Source organism: Apus apus, chromosome 4 (genome assembly GCF_020740795.1).
Source record: "Apus apus isolate bApuApu2 chromosome 4, bApuApu2.pri.cur, whole genome shotgun sequence".
Lineage (NCBI taxonomy): Eukaryota > Metazoa > Chordata > Aves > Apodiformes > Apodidae > Apus > Apus apus.
In genome coordinates this window covers 89,135,087-89,148,111 of record NC_067285.1, presented here as the reverse complement: position 1 = coordinate 89,148,111, position 13,025 = coordinate 89,135,087, and the positions used below count along the sequence as shown (strand labels likewise).

The following is a 13,025-nucleotide window of genomic DNA, read 5'->3' as shown; positions in this document are numbered from 1 at the left end:
CTGCAGGGGCCCGTTAATGACAGCAACTTTCCTCAGGAGCACAACATCTGGAATCTCAGATACTTCACAGACAGTTTGATTATTGCTGTGGCTATTAAGAATCCGAGATGATGTAACTGGATTTCCAATCAGTATGCCGCCTCGCTCTACAGAAGTCAGGGGAGATAAGTCAAAGCAAATTTTTATTATTAATACTGAATCTATGCCAGCTGTGGCTTAAGTGATACAATGGTACTATACAAAACCAGTATTTCCTAAAACATGAACTAGTCTAACATAAAACAGAATAATAAAACACAACATGGAAAGACAGTGGCCTTAGATAATAGCATTGCTAAAAGGCATACAGAAATCAGGCCCTATTTTACAGCAAAGAACATAGAGCTTTCTGGTGTCTTGTATAGAACCTTAAGTACCTGTCATGACTTCATACATATTAAGGGACAAACTGCAGATGAAAATGGGACAAGTACTGAATGCTTTAAAGCAAGGACTGAAAAGATGCCTGCACTCTGGTTTTAGTTTCAGAAAGCTACTGCAACATTCATCTGTCATCCAACAGCTGCCTTTTCCTTCACCCCTCACCATTCCCTGCAAAACGATCACAGAAATTAGGAGCAACACAGGAACTGCTGCGCTGAGCTGGCATGAGAACATTGCCTGTGCTTGGCTAATTCTCCCGAGACTGCACAGAGCAAGCTCAGAGCTACTCTGTAACAGCAGTAGGCAAACTAGCTGCCTGCAAGCCGGACTCATCAATTTAAGCTATTTTTTTTCAGCAAAACCCGGAGAACATTCATGAAATTGTATTTGTGAAGTACTACTCAAGTTGATGGACCTGGTAAAATAAGAAAATAATAAGAGACATGGTTTTTGACACTTAAATATTTCATAATAAAGGAAAAAAAAGCTCAAGCTACTGAAGGAATATTTACTCAGCTGCTGTAAATGGACAGTGTCAGTCAATCTCAAGCACTCATCTGAATACCAGTCAATTAACTCAGATCATTTATACTGCTGACAGACACCAGAATGATTGAACTCTATCTTTTCTAATCAAAATAAAAGAGTAACTTGGGAAAAAAAATCTAATTCTATGTTACTCCAAAGAAGATGCTGCACAGTAAGAAGCAGGTAATATTCAAAGACTTGTTGGTACATCTTTCCTGATTTATGAACAAATATTCCTGCCATTTGAAAAACAGCAGAACCCCGTTGTATAAAATGTGCACACTTGACTCTACGAAAACTTGCAGTGCTCAAATGCTGAACACACATCCTTAGGAAACCTTATAAACTTCCAAATATGGGCAGAAATGCATCCCTCATGCTCTTCCTTTCAGTCTGTCATCATAAAGCTCATAGAGACAATGGTTCTCCTCAAAATGGTCATCTGCAAATGTTAAAATGTTGTCTTCCAACCTGCAGAAAAAGCTTCAAATGCAGTTCAGAAACCATAGCAAGCCCTATCAAAGTATCTATAGCATCATGGTCATGCTATTTTCAGTATCTCTACCTTTTTCTAAGCCTTATCTTGATACTAGTTACTATTAATTCAGAAATAAAACATTTAATATAATTCAGAAACAGTGTTTAAATTATATTGAGTTACAGAATAATGCACACTGAGATTGTGCATCTTTGAGTACTGGATTTCAGAATAGTTTCAGATAGTGTATCTATATTACAGTGTGCTTAATGTACGTTACTTGGCACTGTAAAGTAAAAGTATAAAACCTTCAAACCTTCAATACAAATTTAGTGACCAGTAGAATATGCACAGTGACACATCTGACCACAAAACATCCTGCACAAGTACAATAATATTGAGCAATCTGTGTTAGGATACTGAACACATTGATACTTGAATACCTCAAAAAAATCTGCTGCTAGTTACTGCAACTTCAGAATGAAATGAAATTTAGAAGTCAAAGGATAGTTAAAATGTAGTATCAGCACATTCTACACAAAGTCATAAGTAGTACAATTTGACAGGAAAAACTGCATCCTAATAGTGTCCAGGCCATGTAGTCTGTGTACCCAAGTAGTACATTACACATTCTGTGAATATCTGATTAGCTCAGTGGTTTAGCTATCTTATTAAAAATAAGAGTACTAGGCTTCAAAGTATGGCTTTCAGCTTGTGGTCACAGTAACCTTCAATAGATAACTACCAAAGATCATGTGATAAAAGCTAAATCATCTGCAGAAGAGACAGAAATGTTGGAAGATAATGAGGAAATTGAACTGCTTCAGTGAAGTGCAGTCCTAGAAATTTATCCTGGAATTTTCAGCATGGATCTTCTAATATTGAGTTCCAGTAATAAATACAAAAGCTGAATAGGGAGCATCATCTGCATCCGCAGCAAGGGAAGAAAATCATATGTAGCCCCCAAACACAATAAATTGGCAATGATAACATAATGTTTCAAAATGTTAATTTTGAATTAACAATTTTTTTGAATTAACAACTTCTTAATTAAATTACTTCAAAACATGAAAAAGCAAAGGAATTTTAAAACAACTTTCTTTCTGTAAACATACATATTTATATACATATACACTTACACAAACATCTAGACAGACCGCTAGAGAATTTTCTTTTGGCCAGCTTTCAGTCTCTCTATCAGTCATGATGTCTATTCATCTCTATAGAAATGATCTGCCTCTTTCTAACCCCCTCCCCATTTTTGTTACTTGACTATTGCTCTACTATTTGCTATATGAAACTTGATCAAACAGACACTAGGACAGGGAAAGTATAAACTTTTCTCTTTGTTCTTCATTTTTGATGTAAGGATGCAATATTGCTTCTTACTTACAGAATTCCTTCTCCAAAAATTTCTCTTATTTGGGGTAGCGGTCTTTTATTGTTATGAGAGTCGTGATCAAAAAGAATTACAGTATCAGGTATTCTCTTAGTTAAACAAAGGTAAAAAATGTCTTGAAGGGCTGCCATGCCTCTCCCCGCCCACTGAGCTGGGCAGTCCAATGGTCTTTTCAAACCACAAAAGTTGTGGCACTGGCATAGTTCTCCCCTGGATCCCTTAGGGCACCAGTAGAACAAAACGTTACATATTTACGAACACCTAGGGTTTGGGGGATGAAGACAGGCCAGAGAAAGATTATGAGGCCCGCAGGCAACATGGATCAACATGCATTTCCACACAGGAACCATGTAACAGACTCTGCTACTTGAATCACCAAAAAGAGTGGATTTTTTTTTTACCTTGGCCCTAGTTTGGAAGGAAAAAGAAAGGTAGTAAGAGCCTAGTACATCTATGTTAAAGGCCTAATTGAAAGAGCTTCTACACAGAGGAAAACCAGGCTCTGATTATTCATTGCATGTCTAAACTCTTCTAAGAAATCCCTAGACTACTGCAGAGTTATTGAGGATCAAGACTTTGGCCATAAAAATGCACTTAGCTGCATTTTACATGATCATTGCACGACGCATAGCACAAGTTAGCTGTAAAAGACAGATCCAAAAATCTTTAGACTTAATGAGTATTAGAAACTTAAATACTCTGCTGATCCAGATGCTTGTTAAAAATCTTTACTAGGGTCGTGGATGCCTGAAGAGATCACATGCTGCAGAAAAACTCTTAAGCGTGGGGTGTCTATACCATCTAGAATTTTGTGTAGATCTTAGTTAAATAATGAAAGTCAAAACACAGCAGCCTTCAAAATCAAATTCTAATAAATGTCATACATACACCTAAAGTGTTCCTTTTATGAAAGTCTATCAGATAGCAAGATGAAAACAGACTGAATTATAAAAATATATCTGTTTCCTCTTATGTTTCCCTTTAGGCAAACATACTTCCTTCATATGCTGCTTTAGCATCATTGTTAGAAAAAATGCTCTCTGCATCACACCATACATTATCTAGACTAATAGTTAAAGGACATAATTTGCTAGAGTGAATTAACCTATCTGACAAATGAGTAATCCAATGAGGAATCACAGATATGTGTTCTCACATTAAGTGATCAAGTGAAGGGCTAAGGACAGCTCACGAAAATGAAGCAATTTTTGCATTAATGGTTAACAATCTCAAATAATATTTACTCCAGGGAAAGTGCCTTCCCAATGAAACCTACAGCTCACATAAAGCAAGCTTACAGGCTCAAATCTGTAATTATTTTTTTGCTGAGAATGTTGTTTTGCAGATTAAAAAACATCTTATTTGGAAGCCTTAATCTAATAATTTGCATGTATATGGTTTTATTTTTTTCACCAACATTTGATTTTTGTAGTGATGCTAGATGCTCATATGATCCAGGTTCCTGGGGTCCAAATTTAGTGAAAGCAGTTGCTCTTTTATGAAGGTCATTGTGCCCTTACACTATAATTTAAATTTCTAAGTAGTTATTTGCTCATTTTTTAAAAACAAAGAATAGTTTTTAAAAGTTCTATGTCCTAATGACATTCAACTTATTACCTTTCGGTGGCATGCTTCATTTTTCTCTCCTTTTTTTTCAACAGAAATAAGAAGGTTAGAGGAATAAACACTCAGTCGATATGCATTATAACCTTTAGGATACTGCTCTTTAATGAAATAATGTTTACAAATACGTAAAGGGTGAGTGTCAGGACGATGGAGCTAAGCATTTTTCAGTGATGACCAGTGACAGGACAAGGGACAATGGGTGCAAACTGGAACACAGGAGGTTCCACGTAAACATCAGAAAAAATTTCTTTACTGTGATAGTGACAGAGCACTGGAACAGGCTGCCCAGAGAGGTTGTGGAGTCTCCTTCACTGGAGACATTCAAAACCCACCTGGACGCCTTCCTGTGTGATGTGGTCTGCGTGATCCTGCTCTGGCAGGGGGGTTGGACTAGATGATCTTTTGAGGTCCCTTCCAACACCTAGGATTCTGTGATTCTGTAATACACCTTTTCAATCAGGTGCTATCCTTACCTTGCACAAAAAGCCAGTATGACTGGTTTTAACGAGTGCCATGGCAAGAGCATCACCACCCAGCTCTAAGACAGCTCTAGCAGATGTGGGTAGACCTCTAAACGAATCCCATGGCTGACACCGTCACTACTGCAAGTGTGGTGCGTGACTACGCTGCCTCCCAGGCTCTGGACTGAGCAAGCAGAAGGCAGCTGTGGGCACAGGAGGGCTACCCTGCAAAGCTGGCTCCATGCTGGTTCTTTAAAACTGCAAAACTAAAGCTGTAAGTACTTCTCATTTTCAATTTCAGTGTATGCAATACCTACTGGCCACAGGCTGAAACTGCAAAAGGAAGCCACTACCATTTTCTATATCTTCCTTACAGGTAGCTGCTTGTCCACACATTTTACTCCCACAAGTAGTTCCTTTAGAAGAGGACAGGATGGAGAGAAGCAAAAGAGAAAGACTGTAGTAAGAAGACAGACAAAACCAAAGACACAGCTTATACCGAACATGAAAATTGGAAAGTTTCCCCCACCCCATCACTCTTCTCTTCTTTCATGTGTTACACACAGCCCCAGCCTGAGACATTGCCTTCCCAATGACAGCCCCAGGTAATGACAACCTCTAATCTTGTTAGACAATTGTGTTGGAACGAATACCCTTTGCTACAGATACACATAATCTACTTTTGGCACCCTTATCCATAGTATCCATAGTATTATGGATATATCTACATATTTATCTATATATTTAGATGGAGATATATAGTTTTTTGTTGATTGGTTGGTTTATTTCGGTTGGTTTCTTTTTTTGTTTGTTGTTTGTTTTGTGAGGGTGGTAAGACACTGGAACAGGTTGCCCAGGGAAGATGTGGATGCTTACTCCTTGGAAATGTTCAGGGCCAGGTTGGATGGGGCTTTGAGCAACCTGGGCTAGCGGGAGGTGTCTCTGTCCATGGCAGGAGGGTTGGAACTAGATGATCTTTAAGGTCCCTTCTGACCCAAAGCATTCTATGATTTTATGACTCTATTCAGAGTCATTTCCTGCCTAGATTCTCATCACTGAAAGTCGATATCCCTCACCCAAGCATGCTGACTTACATGTAAACCACAAGATCCTTAATAATAACCTAAAATGCCTGTGCTTTCACCAAATGCTCAGAGGCCCCCTGCACTGGCATACTCCAGCTTCAGATTGAGCAAAATGCTTCTCTGCCATGCAAATTCAACACTGTCAACAATTCTGTAGGGAGGAGGAAAAGGAAAAAGGCGTGAGGGGGCTGACCTCAAACTCACCCAAGGGGCAGTCCCAGTCCTAGTCTTGGGTAGTGGTCCCCAGGAGAAGTCATGCAACAAAGCCTTTGTAAAGTCTCCAACACCACTATTTCATACAATTCTCATCATGACCAAAAGATGGAAGTGATTTAAGAAAAGGTGACAGACTACACTTCCTCATAAGTGCTGTTACTTCAGCGTTGGTACCAAATAGATCTCAACAGGTCTACGAGATACCAGATGAGACATATTGCTTGACTTCTGAGGAAACCAGCTATGTGTACACACACATACACACAGTGAAGAGGACCCGTAAGACTAATTAAGACATGGAAAAAGGAGGGAAAAAAAGTTAATTTCATTTCTTTTCTTTCTACGAATTTGAAAAAGAATAATAAATCACTGCACTGAAAATAGTTTTATATGCAAATGCTGGATCAAATATTATTTTTCTTAACCTCTTAAGAGTAGACCTAGGAAATTACAGTGGGCCAGAAATAAACCAGGTATAGACATAGTGAAAATGTTGAAAACACACACCAAAATAAGGACCTCATACAGTGTTCTCTGTGTGGCCTCATTTTTATTTAAGAAGACAGATATTTCTTAAATTACAACGATTTCAAATAGAGAGTCTAAACATGTCTCTGCAATAATCACAATCATACCGAACAGCATAAGAACACACAGCAAGAAATAAAGAAATGTATTTGAATTAGATTAGAATTATTTTGTAATATTAACCCACAGCATCATTCAGATAATGTTTTCTGTCAATAATCAGAACTTACCATATTGATTGGGTCAACTGGGCCAATGCTGTTAACATAGACATCTGTTTCAATTACCGTAGTTCTCACTAAATAAAACAGTAACCATAATAATTACATATTTAATTAACTCTGTATATTATTAGTGTAATTAAATCATTTTACTAAAACAACATCAAACCCGAGACTCTTTTGTTAGATTCAGGATACTTTAATCTCTGGTTTGTTCATTCTGTAAATTATCACATATGACTTGGCTCCCTTATTCCATACAAACTGTTAGAATTATAAACACAAATTTTTTACTTCATAATGCAATCCCCACCTGTTCTTTGTGAACAGATACAAGATACATCTGAAAGGTATAAAAGGTAACAGAAGAGGGGAATAGACACAAACCTGTCTTTCAACAAAAAAAAAACTAACCACAAACAGAAAAAAAATATTTGGAAAAAATTGCTCATGCAACAAACCACAAGGTCTGGGAGCAGAGGCGTTTATGAGCTCTAAGGAATCAATATGCAGTGCTTTCTGTCAATTCCTACTGAAAATGTGTAATAAAAGTAACTTTTCACCACAGAATTCTTCAATTCATGCAACTATAACACACTTAGGGATTGCTAATGTCCTTTTATCAGCTTGATTATTACACTGCTTCAAACACCAAACTGAAAGCTCCTCATGTGAAAGTAATTTAAAAGTTAAAAATTCCCATACTTATTGTTCTTTAAAAACACAGGGAAACCACTCTCACTGGGCAGACAAAAAAACGACTGTTTAAAAAATATTTTCTCTTAGAGAATATGCTCTCTTTGTGAACTTACAGAAGGGCACAAAGTCTAAGTGACTTCCCATGAAAGTCACATCTGAAGTACAGGTGGCACTGATCATTCTGCTTCTTTCCTCCCTACCAGTTCATAGGGGAAAAAAGTCACAAGCAGAAGAGGTCAGGATGCATTTTAACTTCAATTTACTAAGTATTTCCTTATAGCTTGTACCGGAGAACCAGAACATGGACACAAATCCTAGTTCCCAGTGAAAGGAAGGGGATTAGTAAATAATAATGTTCTGATGGTGTTTCTTTCATGAACTTGCACATTAAAATTAAGTATCTCTGCCCATCTGCAGATGGAAAAGGCATTTCAATTTCATAGGAGATGGACTCTAGGTCATGAGAATTTATTTCTTTATACTGCAAACTATCAGAGATTGCCCAAGTGCTCTCTAACAAACCTAAAATCTTAGGTAAGAGCATTTTTTAAATTTCAAAAAACTATAACTCTGAGACAGAAAAAAACAGGGTATCATCCTTGCCAGCTACAATGACAGGCAAGATATATTTCCTAAATATCCTAAAATACATTTTACCTGCCAATCTCACTTGGAAGGAAATTCTCCTGGATTCCAAATCCGATTACCGGTGTGACCCTGAACCTGACACATCAGTGAAGTTGAACAAAGGATTCTGTGTACAACCACAGAGTACAGTCACTGGATCACCACCCCGTCCCTAGCACGCTTCACAGAAAGCTTAAAGATACTCTGGAAACCAATTTATTTCAGGAGAGTGAGAAACCACAAAAAAAACACCCCACAACTTTCTGAGCTGCAAATGTTTTCAATATCTACAAGGCTCATAAAGAAAGGCAACACAAACCCTCATATCTACAGACTGAAAAAACAGTAAAAAAAGTATATAATGCACGTGTGTGTACACATATATGTACAATACATCATATTTCACACATGCTACATCTTGCAAACACGTTATCTTCTTCGTTTTCATTTTGCAGTCCTCTTTATCTATATAACAACAATGCCAGTGCTGGACTAGAACACAGGAAGATCATTCAAAGTGAATCTTGCCTCATTGCTCTAGCAATGCTGAATCCACCGTATGAGTAGGAAGTATTTAATTCTCCTAAGTGTTCAGAAATCTAGTTTCATTTTGAGGTTCAAGTCTCAGACTCCAGCTTTCAGCACTGCCCAGCCATATATCAATCTCTTCTTCAGATGCAAGTATGTAGGTATTTAAGGTCACATCTGAAACTTGTCTTCAGGATGCTGAACAGCTCATGCCAATACAGCAAGTGCAATCTACAGATAACCTGTTCAACTTTAACTGCTAAACTTGTGCCATTGCTTCCAGATCCATCTTGAACTGTGGACACCAGAACTGGAAGTTTCTGTAACAGTGTTATCAGTGCTGCTTGAACATTTCCAGGTTTCTGTGTTCCTTTTCAGAAGGGGACTTTTCTCAGGACAGTGCTCAGGGGATTCATAGCTAAGATCTTGTACTACACAAATATCTAACTTTTCCCCTAAACTATGTTATCTTTCACCTTGAAATATGACCCACAGTCTTCCTCCCCTCACCTACTCTTTTTTTCCCCCTCTCAATTATTTATCTCCAGTTTTACTGACGGAGCTGACTACTCTACAGATACAGCCTCTCCCTTTTCAACAGCCTTTGTGTCAGCTGCCAACTTTACAACAAAAATTAATTGCTGAAATAATTCAAAGCATCATTATTCTTGACAAAGACTTTCCTATGAGCCCCCACTATAGACAGCCCAGCTACTGACATTTCCTTGTTAATGGCAACATTTTGAGGTCTGTCAGTGAGCCAGTTTTTAATGCGGGCTGTGTCAATTTTATGGAATTCCATCTTGCAGTGAGCAGTACTTGATCTGCCACAAGGGCTCTCCAGTAATGTGCTACAGAGTTCAATTTGCCTTTTCCATACTGCTCTGAGTAAGACTATTAGAGCTATTAAGAGCTAGTGAAGAGTTTGAATACCTGCCTCTGTTGAAATTATTTTAATTGACCCAAATGATTGAGAGAAAGAGATCCAATTCAAGACTGGAAGAGCCTGTTTTGCTAGCTAGTTCTTCTCTGTGGTACAGAGCTAAGTACTTCTGTGAGGTAGAAGAAAGAAATCATTCTTCCTGTCATTTTGAACAAGAAATTATAGAAGTCCATGAAAATTATGAATGCTGGAGGAAAACATATTCTTGATACTAATTTGAAATCCATAAAATTATTACTGTTAATTTACTCTCTGCAAAGAGCTAACATTCAAAGATGGTTTGAGAAGATTTTTTGAACTGTGAATGCTTCTGATTTTACTTTTAAAATTTGGTATCAGCCTTGAAAAAACTATGAGTAGGAAGAAGGCTATTAAATACATCCTGCATGAAGTGCAAAATAGCACTGTAAACTTACAGGAACTTCTAAGGCAAGGAAGAAAGGGCTTGCCCACTTTAAGTATTTGTATCTGATATAAGGGAAGCTTCTAGCAGCCTCTCAGAAAAACCATCCCTGTTGGCTCCGTTCCCCTATCAATACCTTGCCATCCAAGCCCAACACACAGGCATACTCTGAACCTGTTTCAGTTTAAAAATCTGTGTTTTTAAAAATGTTTACTCTTGATTGGAAAAATCGTGATAAAAATCTACCTCAATCATTGACAAATTATTTTAGTAACTGCTCTCACTACCAAAAATGTCTCTTTTTTAGCCTGTATTTATCCAAGCCCAATTTTCAGCTTTTGATATTTACAATATCTCTGCCTGGTACACAGAAGAGCTCTTCTCATCAGTTATTATTGGTTTATAAACCCCGATCTCCTGAAAAAAACTTTACCATTATGGGAAAAATGCAGAACATTGCATTTTTTTATTTCTTAATATTGCTCCATTTTCATTACTCTGATTCTCAGCATCACCCAACAGCATGTTAGGCCATCTAAACCCACTAACTAGTCCCCATAGTTTACCACAATCCCCATTTTGGAACGAAAGTCTAAGATATGTCACCTTTTTTTCAATTATTACTTATCATGCTATTTAATTTAAACTAAGACCACATTTGAAAATTACATCCAGGCTTATTTCCTTGAACATGTTTTCTATAGCTCCTCACTAACTCCAAAAAAGAAGCACCTCTTCTTGGTGATAAAGCAGTTATTCACCAAATAGATGAGGTGACTACCACATTCAGAAATAACAGAGGCCTTACATTTGTAAGAGTTTTTAATGGAATAATACAATCCTCACATGCAGTCATCTAAGAGTTATCTTATTTATATGGCTATCTATATTCAAAAGTCAACCTCAAGAGTCTACTGAAGGCTTCCAGCTCTATCTCTGAAATATTTTTTCAGGGTGATTTTGGTGAAATCAGAGCCCTGTTCTCTACTCAGTCTTTTACCATTTTATTTAAAAGAAACCCATCTTTAATAAATACTCCTGCCCCACCATTGTTATTATTTCCATCATTTCCACATCCATCCAGTACCTTTAGCATTCACTGCATATGCTCTTCTACATCTTGGTCTTGTGTTTTAATTTCCTAGAATTCTTGCAACATATGCTTCATGTCAGAATACATACCCCTCTACTTTTACTTGATATATTCCTGCTTATTTGGGCTTATTCCTTTCCTGCCTATATCTTCATTTTATCAGTGCTACACTAGGAGTACCTGATCAACAGAATATACCCCTAATATCCTTATCTTTTCAGAATGAGTGCTTCCATTAGTCTCTTGAAATCCACTTTTTATTCAGATATCCTTTATATCCCTGAGTACATGACTTTTCACATTAGTGTGCTGAGATGCAATTACTTACCTGCACCTTACTTACAGGGCAATTACAAGTACCCAAATTTCTCTAGGTATCCAATTTCTCTATTTACAAGAGCAATCATCCTCACCATTCTTAAAAAAATAAAATAAAATAAAAAAATCTATCAATGATGACTTTCCTCAAAGTGTTCACTGAAAACACCCCATTAGAGTTGTAGATATGGGGTTATTATTCCCTATTTCTAATTAAACTTTCAGATTGATCAGTTGTGTTTCACCCAGTTGAAGGAAAGTTGAAAAATGACATCTAGTTAGATGCAGGCATGAAGATAAAACAGCATGGTTATAAAATCCAGTAGCCAAAGGTAACATTACAGGGAGAATAATACTGCTTTATTAATATATCAGCACTCCAAGATTGTATCTGTAATTAAAGGGATTTATAATTCAGATAAGAGACTTCATCTGGTAACTACCACTACTTCATACTGAGCAGAAGATAAATTAATACTAGTTTCTTTATGCTCCAAACACCTCAAAGTATATTATATAAATTGAGTTAAAAGCTCGTAAGATTAATAAACACAGCAAAGAGTAGCAGTTAAGAAAACACTACAGCTCATGGATATTTGAATAAAACAAAGAGAAAATGACTGTGTGTGATTTTTTCCTATTAAATTTCAGTATTACCTCTGCCATTTCAATTTTCATTTGGCTCTCCTTTATCACTTCCCTTAACTAACTGCATATTTAACAATGAAACCCCTCATCTTCCTCTGAGATGCTGAGATTCTGTGTCAACATCAGGAAGAAAACAAAATTATGCTCTGTTATGCAAACCCAAAAGGTCCAGGTTCAAAACAAAATATGTTGCTATTGTAGCTGAACTTTGTAATTCAATAGTAAAAATGTTCTGTGGGATATTATTGCTTTGAAAGGTAATTAGAATTCCAGTTCAATAATTTTGTTGTTCAAGTACTGACACATACTCTAAAGATGTGGAATCTGACACCAGATTTTATCCACATAATTGAAGCAGACCAAAATGAATGCACTATAGCCTGATTTTGTTCTTCTAGTTGTTAAACGCCTGCTGCAGTTCCAAAGCAGCTGGACAGAATGCAATGCTTTCACCCAAAGTTGGAAATTCCATCTTGTGTTGTCCAAAATTTCTGCTTTGTGGCAGAAGTCTGCAACTTCCATCTATCCAGAGAAGACTCAGTCACAACATTTGTCCTCCTGGCAATAAAGTGAATAATTCCAAATGTCTCCCTGTTCTCAGTATTATGGCTGATTATTCATAAACCTTATGTTTGAATATATTGGATGGAGGCAGGTCCCAGATAGCAAAGCTCAGATTGGTACAGGTGTATGGCATCAAGACAGTAAAGAAAGTAAGCATTTATGTAAAAGAAGTTAGAATCAAGTGTCTTCTTTTGGGAACTGGTATTTGGAATCAAAAAAGTACAGTTACTCAACATC

At 37.1% G+C, this 13,025-nt stretch overlaps 1 protein-coding gene across 1 annotated transcript in view; it reads right to left on the bottom strand.

The window, feature by feature from the left end:
- The window catches only part of GABRG1 (gamma-aminobutyric acid type A receptor subunit gamma1), a 57,560-nt gene that overhangs the window by 24,192 nt on the left and 20,343 nt on the right, over positions 1-13,025 (bottom strand). The window contains exon 3 of the mRNA XM_051618296.1: positions 6,975-7,042. Coding sequence (XP_051474256.1) covers positions 6,975-7,042 — 68 coding nt within the window. The remainder of the gene's footprint in view (positions 1-6,974; positions 7,043-13,025) is intronic.